Source organism: Podarcis cretensis, assembly GCF_951804945.1.
Source record: "Podarcis cretensis genome assembly, chromosome: 7".
In the NCBI taxonomy this organism is placed as follows: domain Eukaryota; kingdom Metazoa; phylum Chordata; class Lepidosauria; order Squamata; family Lacertidae; genus Podarcis; species Podarcis cretensis.
Window position 1 is genome coordinate 76,971,773 of NC_137176.1, and position 25,382 is coordinate 76,997,154.

The following is a 25,382-nucleotide window of genomic DNA, read 5'->3' on the forward strand; positions in this document are numbered from 1 at the left end:
CAGATACTGGGATTACCTCATTGCCTTCAGCTGGGCAATCACTTACAGCTGCTCCTGGGTCAGGAGAGGCTGAGGCGGCCTCTGGGTCTAGTAACCCACCGACATCTCCCGAGCTGCAGAGACTAAGGTCTGAGAGAAGGAGAGACCTGAGTACTCGCAGGAGGAGTGCTCGCCTTCGGGCAAAACAGGGAAGTGAGCCACTGGGAGATCAGGACCAGCCGCTACCCCGACAAAGATAAAAGGCTGTCGGATTCCGCTCCAGGTTGCAGTAGCAACATTGCTGTTTACCAGAACCTGCCTGTGATCATGTGCCTGACCTTCCCTGGTTTTCTGTCTCGTGTCCTGCCTTGGCCCTGCAGTACTGACTTCTTGTGAAACCCTTGGATTTGGGACTGGACCTGGACCGTGTTACTTGGGTTACCCCCGGGCCCAGCACAGGTAAGAACTCTCCTTTTTTATCCAATTCTTGGCTGCCTACCATGGGGGGGGGGGTCAGATTCCCTAAAGCCTGACACTAGTAGGGATGCTTGAGGAACTCAGTACTTGCGGAGAGTGCAACCCAGTCAGATAGGCAGGGAATAATGATGATGATGATGTCTGTCCTTTGCTTGTTATTTAATGAGAGGTGGGGAGCTGTGTGTCAGGGATGCTGTAGTTGTGTCCAGAATTGCAGACATTGCATTGGACAGGGCGTGGGTAGGTGTTACTAAATGACCTCCAAAGTCCCTTCCAAGTATCTGAGTCTATGATGTGAACTGACTTGATTGGCATCTCCCGGACTAATGGGTGGATTGGAACTCATAGGACAATTCAGACCTTGGTTGCTGAACAGTGAGGCTTTATGTAGCAACGGGATCATTACAGCAGAAGGTGTGGGTGCTGGAGGGGAGGTGCAGGATGGTGGTTGTTCTAGTTTGGAGCTGATATAACGATTGGGACCAATGCTATCATGTGACAGTGGTGGGGCCAGCAGATCCCAGGCCAGCTGAGCCATCCTTGCCTTCAGGAGGTGTCGTTTTGGGGTCTTCCACTGGCAGCCTTCCTCCCACCTGCATGTTTGGTAGGTAGAAGGAGATGCTCTGAATTGACAGAGTGATGCTTGCATCACTTTGCAGCAATGGCAGCCAGTTTAGTTGGGTGTAGGGATGGTGGAGAAATTCAATTCAGTTCACATTTAAAGATGAGCTTACCCAATTTGCACCTTCTGAAACAATATGCAAACTGAAACACAGCCACCCTTCAAAATTCACACTTCTCTGAATTTTGCAATGCTGTCTTCAGCCAAAAATACACGTACTAGGGTACGTTCTGCACATGAACGCATACATTAGTGGAGACAGCATACAAAAATGCATCACAGTAAGGAAAATTGCTTTGCAAAAATGTGTGCATTAGACAAAATTGCATACATTAGCAGAATCTCACACTAATCTGGGGGCAAATTTTGATGAGCACTTAAAATATTGCAACCTGGTGAGGAAATGTGGAAAACTGAACTTAAGATAGGAAAAATAAGAAAACAAAATTGACACATTTGCCCACCCCTTGTTAGGTGGAGGTGTTCAACCAACCCCCGAGTAAGGGGGTGGGGCAGTTGGGATTACTCTGTTACTTATGCACTGACTTTTGCACTGCCTCAATGTAATACTCAGCGCAAGAAAACAGAACAGAAGAAAGCCGCACACATTTTGAGAGAAAACACATTTTTAAATGCTTATTTATGAGAAAATACATTTCAAAATAGAATTTAAATACATAATTGCAGACTTTTTAAAATAAAGAAGCAGATTAATATGGAAACAGAATGGAAAGGACTTATGGATGAACATACACAAAAGTTGTAAGGAGAGGAAATGGACTAAATCACTGATCCCTAATCATGAGTTCTGCAATCTTCACAATGCTTAGGCCATTGTGTTTTCAATGCAGTTTGATTTAGGGCCAAAGCAAAGCCTATTAATCCATCTCGTTTAGTAGCTACGGACCCATCAAATGAATGATTATTAGTGCAACCCAATAACTTCAGTCTCTTGGGTCTTGACAGAAAACACAGCCTGGTTTCTGGTCTGCTTTGGCTTCAATTTGAAGGGTGACCGCGTAGAAATGGTGAGTGTCAAATAGAACTTCGGTAATTTTATTCAAAATCTGTTGTTTGTCTGCAGCATCCACTGTAGGAGACAAACACAAGGAATTAATGGATGCAGTGCACATCTTGCAGTCCTAAGGACAAGAGTTTTCTCATGCAATTATAGTTTGTCGAACAAGGGGTGGGGCTTGCAAAAACTAGGCAGCTTCCAGACTGTTGCTAATCTGTAGAGAAGGATTCAAATTCAGGTTAAACAATTAAAGTGTTTTTGGTACGCTTGGGAAACAAAACTGCTTAAAAAAACCAACCCAGGCTTTTTGCATTAAGGAAACTGACAGGTAAATGCAGTGGAAACGATGGGATAACAATTGTTTGACACGACATCATATAACCTCCCCACAGAAAAATCAGAATGAATGCACAATATGTCATATAAACTCCCCACAATCTTTGTGCAAGATAATCTGGATAAATGCTCAGTAATCGTGGATGTCATAAAAGTGTGAAGAAATCAGGACAAATGCCCAGTAAACAGGACCCTAGTGACTTTCGAGCGTAGCTTTTCTTCAAAAGTAAATATTTCCATTTCCTTTTTTCCTGGTCAGTATAATTAACATCTTCATATCTCAGAGAGAGGGCTCTTAGCTCGAGAGAGCTATGGTGTCAGGGACTGGAGTGAAGAGGAATGGTGGGTGCTGCCCCCTCTTCTCCTGAACCTTCCTGAGAACAGGAAGACAGTATAGATTTAGAACAGTGGTTTACAGAAGGGCATAATTCAGAGGCTGCAGAGGGCAGAAGCTAGGAAATACTGAAAGGAGAACAGCAGGAAGGAGGAGAAGCACCAGGGGAGAGACAGCTGACAGACTCAGTGTCCTTGGAAAGCATTCCTTGAACCCCAATTCCTGGAATGCCTAAGACCAGACGGGCATTGAGGATATTAGAACAGAGAGCTCAGAGGCAGAAAGCTCAGATTAACCAATGCAGGAGTGATGTCAAATTAGGGAAACATAGGATGGGTGGGCTAGGACGCGGGTGGCGCTGTGTTCTAAACCACAGAGCCTAGGGCTTGCCGATCAGAAGGTCGGCAGTTCAAATCCCTGCAACAGGGTGAGCTTCCGTTACTCGGTCCCTGCTCCTGCCAACATAGCAGTTCCAAAGCATGTCAAAGTGCAAGTAGATAAATAGGTACCACTCCGGCGGGAACGTAAACGGCGTTTCCGTGCGCTGCTCTGGTTTGCCAGAAGAGGCTTAGTCATGCTGGCCACATGACCCGGAAGCTGTACGCCGGCTTCCTTGGCCAGTAAAGTGAGATGAGCACCACAACCCCAGAGTCATCCGCGACTGGACCTAATGGTCAGGGGTCCCTTTACCTTTCAGGAGGGGTGGGACTTTAATTGGAGCAACACCGTTATTAGGGATGGCTGCATTCCTTTGTCATTCTCTGTAAATTATTGAATAAATTGCTTGGTAAGAACTTTTATCATTTCTCTGATTCTGGGCTCCCATCATGGGCAGGATTTGATTCCCCGAGCCTGACATGTGGTGCCTATTAGACCCCCTAGCAAAGGCTACCTTGTGGCTAAGATTTGAACTTCTGGCTCACAGTCTACACTCAGGTAGGCACTCAAGTGCATAGAAGGAACTGCCATTTGATGTCAGTGGGATGTATGTTTTGAGTAGGGACAATAAGAGCCACAACATTTTTTTTATCTTCTTGTGTACCCTTTTTAAAACAACCAAGCAGTGACCACAGATAAATAGTGGCCTTTACTTCAGCTTGACCTCATTTCCCAAGAAAACACTCATTTTTTATTTTACAGAAATGTACTGACCTGTGACGATGTGAGCTGATAGGAGTATCTGATTCATTGTCAGACACCAAAGGTGAAGGCTGTGAACAGACTCCACTTTTTCTATTGCTAGAATTCTCTCTTTCACCTCATCATAGGGAAGTACCCCTGGGGACCCTGTAGAAATGGGGGTAAATGCCTTTTTTAATTTCCAGAATACAGATTCCTACAGTTAAAGAGAATTTTTCATCACAGATCATTAGAAATGCTTCATTTCTGAGCTTGTCCGCATGTTCACCAAGCCAATCTAATTTCTTCCCATGGTGGAAAGAGAGGTATATCCACACCAACCCAACTCACCAATCACATAACATTACAAGAATACACACAGCCCCACCATTATTTCTGCCTCCCTTGTTATCATTGGAAAGTTTGTGCAACCCCAATCTCTCTGCATAAGGGCTTTGTATGTTGCACTGCGTATCTAAGAGAGAGGGGAAGAGAAATAACCCACCACTACAGCATGTGAAAAACCACCAGGCTGTGTACATATGTGAACTGGTCCTTCGTTAAAGTAAATTAAGGGGGTTCGTGTGTTCCACGGTGGAAGGGCAGGTTCCTTTGAACAGGAGGCTTGTTCAGAGAGCTAAGAGAAACCCCAGAATGGTTGGATCAGGTTAGATAATCAGACCAATCAAAGTTCTGGCCAAAGGATGATGCAAACAGCTTCTGGTCTGCTCCTTCACACAGCTCAGTTGCTTCTAGATATCTAAGCAAAGCAATAACAGCCTCTGCTGTTGACCTCCTAGGTTTGGGTCTGCTGGGTATTTCCTGCACCCCACATTCATTGATATCTGGTGGGACAGGAGGAATGTAATAATGAAATCCCATAATTTTTGAATGAATGCATAGTCACGCTGAGGCTTGTGCCACCAGCAGTCCTAACCATTGCTATCTTCATCAGATGAAACTCCCTAGAAAACCAGGGAGCTACCTGGACAGCCATTAAGAACTGGGGATACTGTCATGTTTACATGATGTTTTATTGTTGAATTCAATATTTAGATCTATGCTGGTTCATACTTTGATATTCTGTAGGTGGCTTTGCTCATGAATGGGATGCCACCTGAACACCTCTGACGTATCTCACTTTGAGGTTCATCATGCCAACAAGGTGGGATAATAAGTAGTGTAGAAGGAAGGAAGGAAGGAAGGAAGGAAAAGGAAGGAAGGAAGGAAGGAAGGAAGGAAGGAAGGAAGGATGGATTCTGCAGGAAAAAAAGTTGTTCTACAAACAAAACACCTTACCTTCCATCAGCACAACTGAAATGTCCCGTAAAATAGTTAAGGTTGTTGCCAGAACAAGTACAGAAAATACAAATGTGCAGATAGGGTCGGCTATTTTGTATTCTGGCTAGAAAAAATAGATATTCAGTGAATAATAAAAATTATTAATAATAATAATAACTATTATTGTCACTACACCACCTGTGTGCAGTGAAATTAAAATAGCCCCCTCCTCCCCCAATACACTCAAGTCTTGTTCGCACTCTGTGTGCTTGTCAGAAGTCAATTGCATCACTACTTTTTCCCATTCAGCAACCCAATAATAAACCACTTTCTGTTAACAAGCACTTTAAAAAATGCTTTGTAATATAACATTTGCTTTGTAAACAAATGCCTTGTGGTTGTCATCACAGGTTTGTAAATAGGTTGAACCAGTTAATAAGTATTAACCATATTGGAACCCAGAATTTGGGGTGTGTTCTCTCCACCCTCACCCTCACAGCAGTGTCAGTAACAGAGGTGGCACTTTGAGGAAGGAAGTCAGGACAAAATGACTCAGTGCAACGTTGGCAATTTCATAAACAACTAAGGATTGAGCGAGGCCAGATCCACACCATGCCTTTAAAGCACTGTCATATCCCTTTAATAGTCACAGAGGATCCTGGGAACTTTGGATCCATGAGGTCAGCCTCCTTAATAGACTACAGTTCCCAGGATTCTTTGGGGGAACACATATAACTGTTAAGGTGGTATAAGGGTGTAAATGTATGGTGTGGACCTGAGTGAAATTTTGCAAGACAAGTTGTGGGAAGTGAGACTTTGGCATTCCCTCAAACGGCAACACACCTCCAGTATCCAAGGCAACATCCCTCTCAATAGTTACACATGCCCTCTTCAGGCTTCCCATAGGTTGGCCACTGGGAGAACAAAATGCTGCACTGCATAAAAATTTGACGTGCTATGAAAACAGCTGCATGCTTAATTGCTATAGAGGTGAGTCAACTCAATAAAACTGACCTTAAAGAAGATTATAAGCGCACTGATTAGCACACTAAGGCTCTGGAACAGATCTCCGATGGCGTGGACAAAAGCAGCTCTTATACTGGCATTGTTTAACACTTGCTCTGAATCCGAAGGTCTGCAGTGATGGGCTTTGTGGCCGTGGTGAAGATGCTCCTTCCCCTTTGGGTGCAGGGTGAAGCTTAATCTGCAAGAATCACACGCGCAAGACCACTCATCCCCTCACGCTATGATATGTAATTGAAAACATCCCATAGCTATATAATTCTCTCCTGTTTCTTGAGCATATGAAGCAAATATCCTCGCAGTTTGTAATGCAGGCAGATGAATTGGTGTCAAACAGGTTTTTTTATTATCAGTGTAGCCAAAAGCTATGTTTAAACACCGTGGTTAGGTGGATGCGGTTATGAGGATGAGTTTGGGCAGACAAGTGCATTTGTTTCTTCCTGTCTCCCTCCACAAGACTGTTGAAACACTTGTACAGTGGTAACTTGGTTCTCAAAATCAGTTCCGGAAATCCCTTCCAAAACCAAAGCGTTCCAAAACCAAGGTGTGCTTTCCCATAGAAAGTAACGCAAATGGATTAATCCATTCCAAACTTTAAAAAGCAACCCCTAAAACAGCAATTTAACATGAATTTTTCTATCTAATGAGACCACTGATCCATAAAATGAAAGCAATAAACAATGTACTGCAGTCACACAATCAACCAATCAGTAGCTGAACTGGGTTCCACACAGTCACAAAAACAAACAAAAAGCCACAAAAATGCAAAATAAATAGCAAAAACAGACAGACCTCGGTGTAACACTCAAAACGGAAGTGTGGCACTCAAAATGGAAGTGGCACTCAAATCAGAAGCGTAACACTCAAAACGGAGAATTTTTGGCTTCCAAAAAATGTTTGCAAACCAGAACACTTACTTCCGGGTTTGTAGTGTTCGGGTTCCAAGTTGTTTGAGTACCAAGGCATTTGAGAACCAAGGTACCACTGTACGTGGTGGCCTCCCTGCTCCTCTGAAACACCTACTTTTCCCATGAAGCATTTGGCTTATACCCCTGATCCTCAAATTGTAATGAAGCCTAATTATGTTTAATTGTAACTGCATTTCTTTCTCTTTCTTTCTTTCCCTTCCTCTGTTGTCAACATTTAGGCTGCAAGCTCCTTGAGACCAATGCCATTCATTCTTTCCTTTTCTTAATGCTATTCCAAATAATTGCAATAACATTTAGATAACTAGGCCCATGCATCTGGACCAGACAAATCTCAATTGAGCTGATTTGGGCTGTTCTGAGATTTTTCCGGAATGGGTTAAGGCTGGATCTGCCTGGATCCTAAGATTGGATCTGCATGGATCGGATTCATCCAGAGCAACCCAGAGCTGTCAAAAGGGGTGGAGGATATTAAACATGTGTTTGGGCAATGGGGCAGGGGGGAAGAGATGATGCAATAGAGACATTCATTCCTTGTCCCATGCTTCTCCTTGCTCCCTGACCCAGGGGTTGTGGAAGTTCACCGATTTGGTTCAGCACCTGGGTTAGGTGAGGCATGGCGTGTTCCAAAATGAACTGGGGGCTGATCACGATTGCTGAATCGGGACTTGAAGCAAACTGGGTTTGTCTTGAACAGCTGTTCTTTGTGTGAATCCGACATCTTAGCATCCCTCCCCTGAGCATCCCAGCCCATTCCAGCAATGTCAAAATATCCAGCTTAGTTGAACTCTATATTCTCTTTCAGTTTTCCCCTGCTGAAATATAACCGCAGAACCCAGCCAGACTTTTAAAGGGGGGGGGGGGAGAGATTGCTCATAATAACATGACATTTTTCTCGACACAGTAGCATTTAAGATTAAAACAAAGATAAAGGACCACTTACATTATGTTGGCTATTACTGCACAGGCAGACGTAATTAGCATGACTGTACTTTCGATTTCATAATGTGGGTGCCACAGCCTCATGACGGCTAAAAACGTCAATATGCCAGTCACCACCCAGATGACGATAACTGACAGGAAAGCTCCAAGGATTTCTAGTGATTCAAATAATTGTTAGGATAGTAGGGTAACTAAAATATTTTTCCAACAAAAAACTGCCCCCCCTCCCAACTGGATGTAGGGCATATGATCTTCTACCTATACTATAGACTGGTGCTGGTTCGACTGCGCTAGTTCTAGTCTGACTGCACTGGCTACCAATTAGTTTCCAGGCCCTGTTCAAAGTGCTGGTTTTGACCTATAAAGCCTTAAACAGCTCAGGACTGCAATATCTCATGGACCACCTCTCCATAAGAACCTACTCAGACCCTGAGATCATCTTCTGAGGCCCTTCTTCATGTGCTGCCTACTTGAGAGGTCTGGAAGGTGGCAGCAAAAGAACCGGCCTTCTTTGCAGTGGCACCCCACTTGTGGAATGCTCTCCCCAGGGAAGTTCGCCTGACACCTTCAATATACACCTTTAGGCACCAGGCAAAAACGTTCCTTTTTAACCAGGCCTTTGGTTGATCTGATTTACATTCTATGCCCCTTTGAAATGATTTTTTTTGGGGGGTGGCTATTGGATTGTTGTTATGTATTTTGTGGTTTTATATCTTGATTTTATTCTGTGAACTGCTCTGAGATCCCCGGGTATAGGGCGGTCTATAAATTCAATAAAGAAGAAAGAGAAGGAGGAGGAGGAGGAGGAGGAGGAGGAGGAGGAGGAGGAGGAGAAGTTGTTAATGGTCATTCCATTGCACCAGGGAATCCTGGGATATGTCATGCTGTGAAGAAGGTAGAATTCGCCAACAGAACTCCTGATTCCCAGGATTCCTTTGGGGAAGTCATGACACTTCATTCATTCATTCTGGACCTCCCTTTTATTGTGCATTCATGATGATTTGTAGACATGATGCTATGTGGAGGTCACACATGATTCTGTACTGTTTGTATCTGCAAGAGTTTCAAGGCAGACATATTGCTTCATTTCCAATCAGTACATATCCCATAAGATCTGCCACAAAGGTTTTGGGGTTTGTTTATTTGTTTTATGTCTCTCCTCTTTTTTTTTTTACACTGTAGTGCAAAGGTGTCCTTCCAGATAGCAGTACGGTAATAGGGTAAAAACGGAGGAAGCATCGCACAACAGCTAACAAAGTGGAATGATATGGGAATGGTCCAGTACAAATCTGCCACAAATGTATCAATGGCATGTTGCAGAATATAGCAGCAAAAAACCCAAATCTGGTGGAGGGGCCCCCAGTCATTGCTAAAAGAGACCTAACAAGGACCCCAAAGCAGTCTACATAAAATTATTTGGAGTAGTTTAACAGGGATTTCCAACTCCCACTTGCTTAACAATAGCAACAGTAAAAAAGAGAGAGAGACATTTTTGTCCTCAAAATCAATCTCTCTGAAGAAGAAAGCTTTGGGGAAAACCAGGAGTTAATTTATCACATGATGTTGAGCTCCATTCTGACACTGTGGACATATTCCTGGACTAAGCAATCTGTTTCTTAATTCTAAGGCTCTGGAGATCCTCCTGAAGCCTGAAATAGCTCCAATGAAGTTAATAGATATGAACTTAGGTTTATTAATTTCAATGGTTCTACTCTGAGTAGGACTTTAGTTGGCTACAACCCCAAACATTTCACAACCTGGTGCCCTCCAGTTGTTTTTGGACTAGAATTCCCATCATCCCTGACCATATTGGTCCTGCTAGCTAGGGATGATTGGTGTTACGGTCCCAAAACAGCTCGGAGACCCAAGTTTGAGGAACCCTACTCTCTGTGCTGATCTCAGCATCTGATCCATTGTTGATAGGGATTGCTTTTCATAGTTTTTACACTGCAGTAATGTTTGGTACCTGCTCTGTGCCATCCATAGGTGAATCTCTTATTGGGGGGTTTAGATGACAGCCACAGAGAAAAGATGCTGATCATAAAGCTCATCAGGTCCACCATTACATGGGATGCATCCATCATCACAGCAAGACTACCTGCCATGTGTCCACCTAGGTCAAAGCAATGATGATAGTTACTCAATCCAAGGAAGGAAGCAAAAATTCAAAACAGATGTCACACAAAAGACAGTGGTAGCATACCCTCCAACGTTCCCCAGACAAAAATAGGGACATTGTGTTCCACATCAGTATCACTGCTTGAACATTTCCTCCTGGCTGATCAAGTACAAAAGTTATTGGCGGAAACAGTGCAGTTTTTTAAGTGCAGGAATCTTTGAATTTATGTATTGTGGTTAGGAAAGCCTGAGGGAAACAGAAAACCCCCAAATCAATAAATACAACTAACTAGCAGTGATACTGATGTAGAATAGAATGGCCCTATTTGCATCTGAGGAATGTTGGAGGGTATGTGGTAGGATTTTTTGTCACTCAAAACTTACTCAGGAGTGGCCACTGCAGGAAGACCTTTGGATCCTCTGCAGATCACTTCTCCCCTCCATCCTCACTCAGCCTGTCCTCCCCCTCAAGATCCAGGACACTGTATCTTCCAGATCTTTGAGACAGAGACAGGGCAAGGAATGTGGACTTTACAGCACTTTCTCAGGGTTCCTTTCAAGGCTTGGTCAGAGGCACCAGGAGAAGAAACAAGAACAGCACAGAGGAAGATCACCAGGGACAGGAGGCACCCGGGGATTGGTAGTGGGTCTCCTACTGGGGTTTAGGCCTCTCAGCTGGTCCCTACAAGGCATGACTGCTGTAACTATTAGATGGCTGGACATGTGTGTGTGTGTGTGTGTGTGTGTGTGAGAGAGAGAGAGAGAGAGAGAGAGAGAGAGAACCACTGTGTCCTTCAAACCAGAATCTTTCCATCCTCTGGTTGACATTAGCTTAGCTATTGTTGAATCTGACAATTGGGGTTTCTCTCAGTTTCTCATTTTTCCAATCTTTTTTTATTATTATTTTTATTAAAGATTTTCTTGATTTAGAAAAGTGTTTGCAATGTCTCTCTCGTATTCCCCCCCCCCCATTTAACATTTTTACAAATCAGTTTCATTTGTTGAGACATTAGGAAGAAAAGGGGGAAAGAGGTGGTGGGGGGAGATGGGTAGGGGTGGGGTCGGGTGACGATGTTTCTATTTTAATTACTATATGTAGGGTTTGGTGTCAGTGTTGCTTGTGCAGGTTCTCTGCTATTCACTTGTATTTCTTTGGTGGTGAGAGAGGTTGGGGTGTGGTTGTTCATTTGTGGTTGGCTGCGGTGGTCTTTGTTTTCATGTGAGTAGGGTGGGTGGGTGTTTTGGATCAGGTTAGCCATCATTTTTCCAATCTTAAAGTCAGTTCTCCACATTGTCACGTCCATGTTGTAGTTTTTGTTTTTTGTTTTTGTTTTGTTTAAAAAGTCCTTATGAAAACAACATTGATCCAAACCGTAGCTTAGCTCCAGGTGGCCCAGCAGCAGCAGGATCAAGGAAGGAGCAAAGTGGCTTTGACTCTTTTTGCTCTGTGCAACTGCGCACTTCCTTGTCCACATGAAGTAATAGCTTTGGCATAGCGTTGTGTGTGAGCCAGACCACTGTATCAGTTGCATTTGCCCCTAAGAGTAGGATGGAAGGATAATTTGTTCTCTCATTATTTTAAAGACAAATGTTTCTTTCAGATTAGCAAGTCTTTATTGCTTTGTAATGATGTTCCCACCAAATTGTTTCCGAGATAGAGCGTTATTCACAGTGACTTGTTTACTGCTTTGTGCACTAACACAGCAATGGGAATTGTCAGTCACTCAGTGGTCAATCATCCAGCAAGCAGTATCTAGACTGATTTTGAAAATAAACCAGTTTCATCGTTGCAATGTCAAAGAGACTGCTGTCTGTACTAGCAGTTAATACGTGTTTCATCAGAGCTTAAAGTTCTGCAGCAAAAAAGAGAGGCCTGCTGAAAGCTGGCACAACAACAATTTAAACGCTTTATAAACTGGAGATGGGGAAAACCTTGTGTTGTTAACAACTATAATAATACTACTGCTACTACTACTAATAATTTTTATTTGTACCCCACCCTCCCCGGCCAGAGCCGGGCTAAGGGCGGCTAACACCAATAAAATTACAATAAAACATAATAGGGGAAAACAAACAAACAAACAAACAAACCAGTTTATTAAAATACAATTTAAAATGCAGCTTCATTTTATCCATAAATCAAAACCATAAGGGGAGGGAAACATAAGGGTCAGACTGAGTCCAAACCAAAGGCCAAGCAGAACAGCTCTGTCTTGCAGTAGATGCTCCGATTTTCGAACCTTTTTCGGAAGCTGAACATCTAACGTGGCTTCCACTTGAGGACAGGAAGCTCCTGCAGCCCATCGGAAGCTGGACCTCAGTTGTCGAACATTTCGGAAGCCAAACGGGCTTCTGGAACGGATTACATTCGACAACTGAGGTTTGACTGTACTTCCTGTTTGCCTCGATTAGAGAGGTGTGTGTGTGTGTGTGTGTGTGTGTGAGAGAGAGAGAGAGAGAGAGAGAGAGAGAGAGAGTGTTATGTACTGAGTTGAATAGGATCCAAAATGCAGCAGTCTGATTGGTCCTAGAACAAAAGGATTCAGAATGCAGCAGTCTGATTGGTCCTAGAACAATGCAGCAGTCTGATTGGTCTGCAGGAGCCACCCAATCCAGCTCCAGATGGAAGTGAATCCACAACCTGATTGGTCTACAGGAGAATTCCGGAATTAGCCAATCATGTGCAGCCCATTGTGTAAATAATGTATATAAAGAAGATACTTTGAGGGGACTTTCATTCCTCCTCACCACTATGAGCTGAATAACGAGCATGAAATTCACTCTCGACTCTGAGTATATTTCAGAGAGAGAGAGAGAGTGATTTAACAAGAGAAATAGTGAACTCCCACCTATGACTTCCGCTATCATGAAGACGCAGCAGATTGTCGATGCCAGGTAAAGCTTCTTCTTGGCTTGCCTCTCCTCTCCCTTTCTCTCCTCATAGGCTTCTGAGTGGTTATGGCAGTGATACCTTGAAACCGGCTCAACATTTGCTGATTTCTCACTGCGGTTCTCTTTGTGTGGATTATTCCTTAGTAGATCAATGTCATGTGTGAGAGAGGAACAAGAAGCGTTTGTGAATTCGACGACTTTATATTCTCTACACAAGCCTTCCCTCCCTCTCCATCATTTCTGTTCCAAGAAAGGCCACATTCTGTGAGCTGAATAAATTACCAAGCCCTCTCCCCAGTCGCCCTGTAAGCCTTGCCAGCCTGCCACTGGCAACTCAGTTTTCACCAGGCACTGACCACCAGGTGCGCCAACTCTGGAGTGCAGAAGTGTCACCTGCCCCCTCAATACAGGTGAAACTCGAAAAATCGGAATATTGTGGGAAAGTTCATTTATTTCAGTAATTCAACTTAAAAGGTGAAACTAATATAGGAGATAGACTCATGACATGCAAAGAGAGATATGTCAAGCCTTTATTTGTTATAATTTTAAGTTGAATTACTGAAAGAAATGAGCTTTTCCACGATATTCTAATTTTTCGAGTTTCACCTCTATTTCTTAGGAGGAGGCTTAGCTCCTCATTACTGGGAGGGCAGAAGAGGCTGAGTCACCAAGCTGAGTGTGGCACAACATCAAAGGCAGACCCCTCCTGAGCGTGAGAGAGGAGGAGCCACAGCCATTGAAGCTGCACAGCACTGGGAAAGGTCTGCTCCCAAGGACATGCCTCCTCCCGACAGCATGCATGCGCCACTCACCACGTGTGATTTCACACTCATGCTGCGCCCCTCAGCCAAGGTGGCACCTCTGCTGACGACTCATTTTTCATGCTCACCTTTGCAGCCACAAGGGCTAAAATTGTGCTCCTTTTAAAACAAGGGCAGGCATCTGAGATCCTTAGGATGCAGGTTATCTGCCAAGTGAGAGAGATTCTCTGCACACGAGAGTATGGAAACGTGGGGTCCATATTGGTGAAATCACAGATTTCAAAGACTTTGGGGATCGGGCTGCTTGTTTAGATTTCTTTCGTTAATTTACTAGCCTGCTTATCTTAAGAGGTTTTGTGCATTCAGTGGGGGCCTTGAATAAATTACACGCCAATAGCATGTAATTATTGTGCTATGCTGTGCGACAGTAAATTTGCTAGGCTGACTGAGAAAACATCCCAATTCAACGAGTGAGTTATTGGTATTACAGTGGTGTGGCTCAGACTGGTGGTGCAAAATACATCAGTCTGAAGTAAGGAAGAGTATGTGCCAATATTCCTTGGATGTGACCGTGACAAATAACCAAGGTGGCTACAATTTGTTTCTTTACTTCCGTTTATATCAGGCTTCCTCAACCTCGGCCCTCCAGATGTTTTGAGACTACAATTCCCATCATCCCTGACCACTGGTCCTGCTAGCTAGGGATCATGGGAGTTGTAGGCCAAAAACATCTGGAGGGCCGAGGCTGAGGAAGCCTGATTTATATGAATCACATCCTATGAAACCTCTTGAACCAATTTAACACTAAAAAAAGAAGAAAGTAATAGATTTCTTGCATATCTTTTTGGCCATAGCTCCTCCCCCAGTTTACTTGGACGATAACAAGGCAATCATCTGTAAACTTACTCAGAAGTAGGTCCACAGACTTCAGTGGAGTTCTTTCCCAGTAAACTATATATAAGGTTGCAACCTAACTCTAAATCATCTAGTTCACTATAACGGCAATCCTATACACACTGACCTGGGAGCAAGGTCCACGGAACCCACTGGGCTTATTTCTGAGTAGACATGTGACGATTGTGCAAAATATTTGGGAGGAAATGTATTACAGGAAAAGGGAGACGGAGCCAATATTAACTTTAATATTTATACTTCAGAATTTTGTAGGATAACAAAAGTGGCTTACAATACAGTAGGATAACAGAATATATTAAGTAAGTTAAACTTGTAATCCATAACTGAAAATGAGTGAATCTGTCAGGTTTTTTTTTATTAACAGTTTTTGTTTTAATTACAATACCAAAAAAAAAATCAATATAATATAACACATTTCTTAACATAATTTTCTTAACTTCTTGGACTCCCTCACGTCTCCTGCTCCTGCATTCCTGGGTATAAATTTTTTCCAGCAAATTTATCTCCTTGTTTCTATTTTTATTTGTCTAATTTTCCAATGTTATATCTCTAATTTAAATATCCTTTATTCAGATCTTAAAAATTTAGATATAGCCTAAAATTTCCAAAACTTTATCTTTCCTTAAGTTTAACTTATCTTCATATTTCTCTTCTTCTAACTTAATAGTGCCAAGTTGTTTTACTCTAGCATCCTTCTTAACATTCATACAATTTACAATATTTTTGTAGATAGGTCTTAAATTTTTTCCAGTCTTCTTCCACCGTCTCTTCTCCCATGTCTCGGATTCTGCCAGTCATCTCAGCCAGTTCCATATAGTCTATCAGTTGCATCTGCCATTCTTCCAGTGTGGGTAAATCTTGAGTTTTCCAATATTTAGCGACGAGTATCCTTGCTGCTGTTGTTGCATACATAAAAAATGTTCGATCCTTCTTTAACACCTTCTGGCCGACAATACCCAGAAGGAAGGCCTCTGGTTTCTTAGGGAAGGTATACTTAAATACCTTTTTCAGCTCATTATATATCATTTCCCAGAAAGCCTTCACTCTCGGGCAAGTCCACCAGAGGTGAAAGAATGTTCCTTCATTTTCTTTACATTTCCAACATTTATTATCAGACAAGTGGTATATTTTTGCCAGTTTGACTGGGGTCAAATACCATCTATATATCATTTTCATAACATTCTCTTTCAAAGCATTACATGCAGTGAAATTCAGCCCACTAGTCCACAACCTCTCCCAGTCCTCAAACATGATGTTATACCCAATATCCTGTGCCCACTTTATCATAGCCGATTTAACCATTTCATCTTGTGTATTCCATTTTAACAGCAAGTTATACATTCTTGAAAGTACCTTAGTCTTAGGCTCTAACAATTCCGTTTCTAGCTTCGATTTTTCCACCTGGAATCCTAACTTTTTGTCAAGTTTAAAAACTTCTTTAATCTGAGCGTAGTGTAACCAATCTCACACTTTGTCTTTCATTTTCTCCTGACTCTGCAATTTCCAATTATCGCCATCTTTTTCTAATATTTCCCAATACTTCGGCCAATTGGCCTCCATATTGAGTCTTTTCCGGGCCTTAGCTTCCAATGGTGAAAGCCACCTTGGAGTTTTATTTTCCAATAAGTCTTTGTATTTTGTCCAGACATTAAACACTGCTTTCCTGACAATAGAATCTGTCAGTTTTGGTTTCTCCCAGCATCATTCATAAGTTCCCTTCTCACATTTCCACATCCGCTTGTGATGTACTTATTTTCACATGAAAATTCAGCAGCGTTTTAGGGTGTATATTCTCCTAATATACACATCTAAGTATGCAGTTTTGCCTAATATACAATTTTTTAATATAATGCCTTTTTGCATCCTATTTTCACTAATATATCCATTTCTATGGACAATTTACCTCAGTATATGCAGTTTTCTACACCATTACTTGATTGGAGAACTACATTGCAAATTCAGAGAAATGCAAATTTCAAAAGTGCACTGTGTTTCAGTTTGTGTATTGTTTTGGAAGGATCAAATTAGGTAGGTTTACCTATCAGCGGCAAACTGAATTGAATTCCACTGCCATGCCTACCCACAACTTATCCCACATTAATGAGAATGTTCTGTAGTAAGTGATGCTGCAGCTCGCAGCAAGTCTAGAACCAATAATGTTTCCCAATAATAAAAATAATAATAATTAATATGCCACACATCTGTCTGCATTGCCCCAGCCACTCTGGGCAACTTCCAGCAAATTATAAAAGTAACTTTACATCTTTGGAACATGCTTATCTTGATATTCTACAGAAAGCAAAGCAATAGTATGAAACAGGCATGTCATGGTTACCTGGGAAGATCTATGGTGTACCTCTTTCCACCTCTGTCATTCACAAGGGAAGTCTTTTCGGCACCCTTTGCCATAGTTGTCATGGTGGCCAAGTTTATCCCGGATGATGGCTGTGTCACTCTTTGGATGCTGATGAGGAATTAAGACAGTTCTTGTAGCTCAAGAGAAACAGCTGCCCAAGTTTCCAAGGTTAGACCTCTCCCGAATCATCCCCAGGGACCCAATAACTGCTCAACTGCTGAGAGCATCTCTGTTTACCTCCCGGGATGTAAATCTGCTGTTCGGTCTCTGTGCCTTGAATGCCTTCCTGCTTTCTGACAGCCCCCAACTGACACAGTCAAATGCACAAGATTTGCTGACTCAGGTTCACTCAAACCCTTGCAACAGGTGGCTGCAGAACAGCGCTGGCTTCTCTGAAACAACTAATCTGCTGTTCACTGCTTAGCAGCTACAGCCTGGGTCATTTGACCTGCATGGACAGAAAACCATTTAAGCCTGAGGATTTCATAACAGATTTCTCCTGTGCTTATGCATACTTGCTCCACAAAGACTGTTTGTTATTCTAGTTATAGGCTTGGTGCAGGATGTCCATGTGTCCTAATTTATAGATTTGAAAGTGTCCTCTCTTTGAAGAACTGTCCAAATTAACCCCAGTTTAAACTGGCTAAGCAGGCACCCGGTCACAGTCTTCCCCAGCTACAGATTCTATTCCTGTTTAAATTTTATTAATTTTCTTATTTATTCAATTTATGTACAGCCCTTGATCAGAAGATCCCAGGGCAGTGTACATTAAAAACACATTACAGAACACCAATGATAAGAACATAATAAAAACCCATAATGACAACCTAATAATAAAATAGTCACCATAATAACAGACCTCTCTCCTCGGCACTTTCATGGGCCACAGATTATTTAATAGCCTTAGGCTTGGGTAAAGAGGAATGTTTTTGCCTGGAACCTAAAGACATGTAGTGACCATGGCTGCTGGGACGAGGATGGTGCTGTGGTCTAAACCACTGAGCCTCTTGGGCTTGCCGATCAGAAGGTCACGGTTCAAATCTCTGCAGCAGGGTGAGCTCCCATTGCTCTGTCTCAGCTCCTGCCAACCTAGCAGTTCGAAAGCACACCAGTGCAAGTAGATCAATAGGTACCACTGTAGCGGGAAGGTAAACGGCGTTTCCGTGTGCTCTGGCTTATATAATGGTGTCGTGTTGCACCAGAAGCGGTTTAGTCATGCTGGCTACATGACGCGGAAAGCTGTCTGTGGACAAATGCCGGCCCCCTAGGCCTGAAAGTGAGATGAGCACCGCAACCCCATAGTTGCCTTTGACTGGACTTAACCGTCCAGGGGTCCTTTACATTTTTACCTTTACTGCCCTTCCTTCTGATCTGCCTCAATGCTATACTGAGAACACAAGTGGACAAGGCTGGAATAGGCTTGCTTTCCCCCTCAGTTTACACCTATCCCAGTCCCAGTAATACATACCAGGACAGCCCCTCTTACCAATGATCAAATAATGGATGGCAGCTGCTTCATTCCGGATCAATTCAGCATATACTAGCACCACTACTGGAGCAGAGGACAGATTAACAGAATGACCCAGACCTCGCTGGCAGGGGGTAGCAACAGCCATGGGGGGCACCTGCAGCCAGAAATCCTCCTTTCACCTCCTTTGGCCAGACAAGACCCCTCTGCCGGAACTCCCCATGCCCTGGAGGGTTGGCATATTGACACCCGCCCTCCCCACCCCTCACAATGCTCACCCAAGCACTAATTCTAGTGTTTACTGTGCAACCATTGCAAAGTGTCTCTGCGCTAAAGGGTTAATGATAGGCTTTGTGACATCACTTTGTGCCCCCTGGGTCAACAGGGTCTGCCCATCTGCCCTCTGGTCTGGTGATGCTGTTATGAAAAGGGAGGGTGGGGAAAAGGCTTTGTGACATCACAGTCGCTAGGACATCTTCAGTGGACAAGAATTGCTGCAGGAAGACAGGAAACACACACACACACACACACACACACACACACACACACACAAACAAATGATACTGTCAGGGAACTGCCATCAGAGCCAAGGGTGGAGGGAAGGCTCCCCAATGACGCGGGAGAGGGAACCAGCAAGGAGAGAGGGGGAACTTCCGCTGTGGAAGGAGATAGGCGTGACGCTAGGAAGAAAGGGGAGGTTGAGGGAGCTTCGGAGGGAGGGCTCCGAGACTGTTCCAGCGAGACCAGCGGGGAGAGCACAGAGCCTCCGCTTGGGACGCCCACTCTGCGCAGAAAGCTTCCGCGCAGGGAGGCTAGGCGGAGACTTGGTGTCAAAGAACTTTTATGTTGGAAAAAGTTCAGGAAACACCCACTGACGGATTCTGCCAGTGATTGAGACAGCCACGGAGGAAGGGCTGTCCAGCCGGGGAAAAGTTTGACCAAACTACTCAGCTTGGAGCAGTTTGCGGCTTACGCACAAGCAACCCCACATCCCATTACAGATACCATGCCAGCAATAGGTTGGGAAGATAAACAGTAGCTCGGGCATCATACTGACATCAAATGAAGTAAGCAAGTTGTTGGAAAGGATTGTATTCCTGTCAGCTGTCTTCTCTTTGTCCTGCATAATGAAACCGGCTGAGAACTTGGGAACAGATTATCCCTAAGGGACTACTTTGCCCCCATATATATCCCTGCCTGGCAACTGAACCCTCAGATGAGGCACTGCTGAGAGTACCTTAATCTGTATTAGGCACTGGGCTTTTTAGTGCTGCAGCTCCAGCCCTCTGGAATCAATGCCCAGTTGAAATTAGACAGGTGGCCATCATCATGAATTTTCAATACCAATGGGCCTGGTGCCTGAAGCCAGCTCCCCACAGAGCACATCCTTGGGGATCCTGCCATCTTCCATTCTGTGGACATGATCAAGCCAGTGTTGATGTCGCTGAGACAGGTGTGCGAACACTGTGGGAATCTGGGCTTGGGAGACTCTTTCTTTGAGACTCTGTCCTGCCATGTGGTGCTCGTAGAGCCATAGAAATGAATGGACCTGTGTTCATTATATCCACTCATTTCAATGGGTCTGCCCCAAGTATGACCAGTGCTAGATACAACCCTTTGTTGCTCTTTTCATTTTGCATGGCCATAACAGATGTTCTCTCATTTGTTTTCATGTTTATGATGTCTGGAATCTGCTGAGGAATTAAGTCTGTAATTATGTTGCTTATAATATCTCTTGGATGCACTTCTTTTTCTTTGGGGATGGGATCTTGTTAGTAAGAACAGAAACATTCTGGCAGCAAAAAAGAAAAGGCAGAGGTGATGTTTAGCAGATAAGCACTGAGTGGGGAGGGACCTGGTTTCATGTTCATCTTGGAGCCAAGTCTCCAAGCTGACCTCATGGCTACAACATCAGCCTGATTATTGTCGATACCTCTGCCTTGTGTAACATCTCGCCTGATTAAAGAGTATGTTTCTACACATCTTTCTAAGCCCTTTTCTTTTCTTTCTCTTTTTGCTGGTGGAACTTGGGGTTCAGAGCAGAAGAACAGCCCACTAGATTGAGAAGATGGCGCCTGAAGCAAATCTCCTGTGAGCCTCAGCAGTGAGTAGGAGCTTTTAAAAAATAATAAGGGGAAAAGACACACTCCCAGAAAACAAGCTTATATCCCAGCCAGATAAGGACTTCGGGAGTCGCTGGACGGCATTTTTGAACATCCTCCCTTCCTTTGAGGCTCTTCTAAAGCCCCTTTGAAATCCTGCTGAAGCCATCCAAAACTCCTTGAGGTTATCTAAAATTATTTGAGGCTAATTACAATGCTCCAAGTTTCTTTCAAACAAAGTCCTCAAATATACAAACGGGACAAAGTAACCCAAATCTAGTCTGGGGATGGCTCTCACAAGACTGAGTTATAAAGTCTTTGACCATAATAAATTATCTATCTATCTATCAGCCCACTAGATGGGCCCAAGGTCCATTTTTGGTCACAACTTCCTTTTTATTTTATACAATTGGTGCTGGGTGGTTCAGCTACATTATTTCTCACCCACTGCAAGACCAGCCAGTTTTCCCCAACCATCGTGCAAATATTTACTTAACATGTTATCATACACATAACTGTAAATTAAGACAGCAGCTTGCTGCGAATGAAGGCAGGCAGCAACACACTTCAATATTTCCTGGCAACCAGGTAACAAGAGGGCCTTCAAACCATGTCCATTTGGGACCTATCCGTACATGCTGCTTGTTTTCCTGGGGGAGCTAGTTCAGTGCCTTTAAATGGTTTTTTTAAAAATAAATAAATAATTATTATATTGCAAAGTAAATACATCAAAACAAAACCATACATAACGAATAATATCCAATGAAACAGAAAGAAAGAAAAAGTAATAAAGAAAAAGAATAAAGAAAAGTATAATATTTCAATACAATAAACACTATTTTACAAATAATAATAATAATAATAATAATAATAATAATTAGACTTCCATCACTCCCACAAAACTTCCTTTCACCTTTCATATTTTATCTGTATTTCAGTATTATTTTCATCTTAATATATAGATGTGTATATATGTATATTTCCCCTGTTCCATTCACCAGGTCATTCTAGACACAGCCAATTTTTTACATTTGAACCTTGTTTAGGGAAGCTTTTAATAATAATAATAATAAGCTTTTAATAATAAGCTAATAATAATAATAATAATAATAATAATAATAATAATATTTGTACCCCGCACATCTGGCTGGGCTTCCCCAGCCAAAAATACCGTAAAATCACACATTAAAAACTTCCCTGAACAGGGCTGCCTTAAGATGTCTTCTGAATGTCAGGTAGTTGTTTATCGCTTTGACATCTAATGGGAGGGCATTCCACAGGGCGGGCACCACTACCGAGAAAGCCCTCTGCCTGGTTCCCTGTAGCTTCGCTTCTCGCAATAAGGGAACCGCAAAACCACTGTATAACAGTGCCCCCAGCTCCCAGCCCCTCTAGACGGTCCAGAAGGATGTTATGGTTGATTGTATCAAAGGCCGCTGAGAGATCCAGCAGAACTAGGAAACAGCTCTCACCTTTGTCCCTAGCTCGCCGGAGATCATCAACCAGTGCGACCAAGGCAGTTTCAGTCCCATGATGAGGACTGAATCCTGATTGGAAGGGATCCAAATGGTCCGCATCCTCCAGGCATGCCTGGAGTTGTTCAGCAACCACTCGCTCAATCACCTTGCCCAAGAATGGAAGATTTGAGACTGGGCGATAGTTGGCCATACTGGCTGGGTCTAAAGATGGTTTTTTAAGAAGCGGTTTAATGACCGCCTCTTTCAGCGGATCTGGGACACAGGTTAGAGCTCAACGTCGAGCCTACCAAGTGGCAATAGCGACGGCGAAGAAGACTTTCTTCACCGCCTCTATTGCATCTGCAGAAAATAGTAGCAGGAGACTCTTTCAGGTGGTCCGCAATTTAATGGAACCACCTTTACCACCGGGGCCTTGTAAAGACCCCAAGATCTCCTGCAACGATTTTGCAAAGTTTTTTGCAGATAAAATCACTCATATTCGGAAGGAGCTAGACACCACCATGGGAGCAGGGCTGGGGCAGGAGAGTGCTGGAGCCCTGTCTGGTCAAGTTGCATGGAATCAATTTCAATCTGTTACACCCGAGGATGTGGACAGGCTGCTTGGACGCGTGAAACCAACCACCTGTCTCCTTGATCCTTGCCCATCCTGGCTAATAAAAGCAAGCCAGGAAGGGCTGGGCGATGGACTCTGCTGGGTGGCGAATGCTTCCCTCTGTGAGGGAAAATTCCCTGCAGAGGGGAAGGGTCGCGGAGAAGTCCAGTTGCACCAGGAAGTGATCTGACCATGGCACTTCTTTTGTTTCACTTTTACTTAGTGTCAGATCACCCACATCACTAGAGGTGAACACCAGGTCCAAGGCATGTCCGCAGCTATGAGTTGGGTCAGACTTATTCAGGGACAGCCCCATGGAGTCCATGCTTTCCACGAAGTCCCGAGCGGCCCCTTGTAAGGTCGTGTCGGCATGGATGTTAAAATCCCCTAGGACAACCAAACTAGGTGTCTCCAGGAGAACATCCACCACGAGCTGAAGCAGCTCGGACAGGGAATCCTTGGTGCAACGGGGAGGTCGGTACACCAAAAGGAATCCTGTACTGCCCCTATTGCCCAACTTTCAGAACATGCACTCAGAAAACTGGGCATTCCCAGTAGGACGCCTGATGCAAGCTAGTGACTTCCTAAAAATCACTGCAACCCCCCCTCCCAGCCCACATGACCTGGATTGCTGTGCGTAAGAGAAACCTGGTGGGCAAGCAGTGGCAAGGACAGGCCCATCTGCTTCCTCCAACCAGGTCTCTGTCACACATGCCAGGTCAAATCCTCCATCCACAATCAGCTCATGGATGTCAGCGGTTTTATGCATCATTGACCTGGCATTACACAGCAACACCTTCAGGTCATGTGGGTTTCCCCTGTTGATTCCAGTATCCATCCGGTCAAGGCCAGACCCGGAGGCAGGGATAGTCTTCAAACAACGACTAAACCTGCCTCCTTGGTAATGACATGGTCTGGTCTTAGCGTAACTCCGCCTCCTGCCCATGATCACCGAGATCGGATGTCCCAGTGCTTCCCCCCCCTGTGGAACTTGTCCCAGCCATCGTGTTGGCTGGGGCCCCACTCCTAGGCAGCCCTGATCCCGCCCCATAAAAACAAAACACAATCTATACAGAACCAATAAAACAAAAAACAACAAAAAACAGAACAATTATACTAAAATTAATCCCCAACCAAATATCCATCCCACTCACCCACCCCCAACAAAGCAAAAAAGGAAAAAAAGAAATAAAAATTTAAAATGCCACCGACTGCTTGAGGACATTTTAAACACATTAACCACTTGGAACCAGGAAGCAATGGCAGAACAACTTCCCACACTTCCCCAAAAGTTTGTTCCAAATAAGCGCCTGGGCCACGCCCCCTGGGCCAGTTGGAAAGGCCCTGGAAGGGAGCAGGCGTTTAATAGGCTATTGTATTTCAATATTCTGTTGGAAGCTGCCCAGAGTGGCTGGGGAAACCCAGCCAGATGGGCGGGGAATAAATTATTGTTATTATTATTTCTAAATAGTCATTCAAGCAACTTTATTCCTTCTTGACTGTATTCATTGGCTTTAGTCTTATTATATCCATCAATTTGGCCAGTTCCAAATATTCAAATAATTTACATAAACATTCCTCTTTGGTCGGTACCTGGTTACCCTTCCAATACTTAGCCACCAGAACTCTCACTGCTGATGTTGCATATAGAAAAAAGTTAGTATTTCTTTTGGAATATCACCTTTAAATTGTTATGTATTCAGTAGTCTGTGTTTGCCTGAGCTTGAGTTTGGACTAAGGATTCTGAGCCCTTGTGTTCTGATTCAATTCATGATATCCAATCACAGAACAATTCAGGACTTGGGCCTCTGCCATTGGCTCTTAAACTCTGAGTTATGATTCGCCGCTTGTAAGTTTAGATAGCCAATCACGTTGGGAGTGGGAGTGGCCCAGGCCTTAAGAAATGTATATAAGCAGTTGCTTTGCCCCTGTTGTCCAGTTCTGTTAGTTCAATAAAGGTTCTTGCTATTATCACTGTGTCTTGCCTCGTGGGAACCCACCTACACTTCATAAATCTTCTCATATGCCCTGTTAGTAAGAAGCCAATTGATTTTGGTAACAGTCAAGTGTTACTGTCCCACATAAATTCCTGGCTTCAGGGTGGGCGTTTAAACCCTCTCACCTTCTTACTTCACCATCCCAGTAACTCATTGGGCATCCTAGCCAGTCTCACTCCAGAGCAACAACTCATTACGTAGAGCTCAAAGAGTTGGGTCCTATGTATTTGATTTCTTGGGTACAACCACTGAGACGAAGTTCATCCAGTTTTTATGTCCCGCCCCCCCAACACTTCAACATGAGACCCTGTGAGAATTACAGATGGTTGGGATAAGAATGACATTCCCATTTATGTTTAGTGGTAAAACGTGGGTATAACAATCCTTCCCTTTGAAGGATGGCCTGGTTTTAGAGTGGGTTGCTACTTTCATTGCCTGGTGAATGAATCACATAGATAAACCTTGTCACTCAGCAACTGCATCAATTATTTCAGCGTTGGCACTCTGTGCCACCTGCATGCTAAGTGGCTGATGATTTCTTTTACTCATCTCATTTGCTAGCGGTGCTCAAATTGCTGTGCGTGTTCGGCCAGCTGGTCCCATCATAAGTGGCAGTGAGGAAAGAGGAGGAGGAAAGCAATCCCCA

The 25,382-nt window shown here is 43.7% G+C and overlaps 1 protein-coding gene across 11 annotated transcripts; it reads right to left on the reverse strand.

The window, feature by feature from the left end:
* Positions 1 to 1,767: 1,767 nt before the first annotated feature.
* Positions 1,768 to 18,974, reverse strand: SLC30A8 (solute carrier family 30 member 8). Of its 11 annotated transcripts, XM_079984437.1 has the most exons (10): positions 18,568 to 18,830; positions 17,337 to 17,547; positions 17,079 to 17,207; positions 13,025 to 13,206; positions 10,024 to 10,170; positions 8,059 to 8,212; positions 6,181 to 6,370; positions 5,185 to 5,290; positions 3,919 to 4,053; positions 1,768 to 2,168 (listed from the first exon to the last, which is right to left on the reverse strand). In XM_079984437.1, exons 3-10 carry the CDS (start codon positions 17,159 to 17,161, stop codon positions 2,023 to 2,025), a joined length of 1,143 nt encoding a protein of 380 aa, XP_079840563.1. In that variant the 5' UTR covers positions 17,162 to 17,207; positions 17,337 to 17,547; positions 18,568 to 18,830; the 3' UTR covers positions 1,768 to 2,022. The 11 variants fall into 11 exon arrangements, with proteins under 11 accessions (XP_079840563.1, XP_079840560.1, XP_079840570.1 ...); XM_079984434.1 differs by lacking the exon at positions 18,568 to 18,830 and adding an exon at positions 18,846 to 18,974 and having other exon boundaries at positions 17,079 to 17,547; XM_079984444.1 differs by lacking the exons at positions 17,337 to 17,547; positions 18,568 to 18,830 and adding an exon at positions 18,846 to 18,970 and having other exon boundaries at positions 17,100 to 17,207.
* Between the last annotated feature and the right edge of the window lie 6,408 nt (positions 18,975 to 25,382).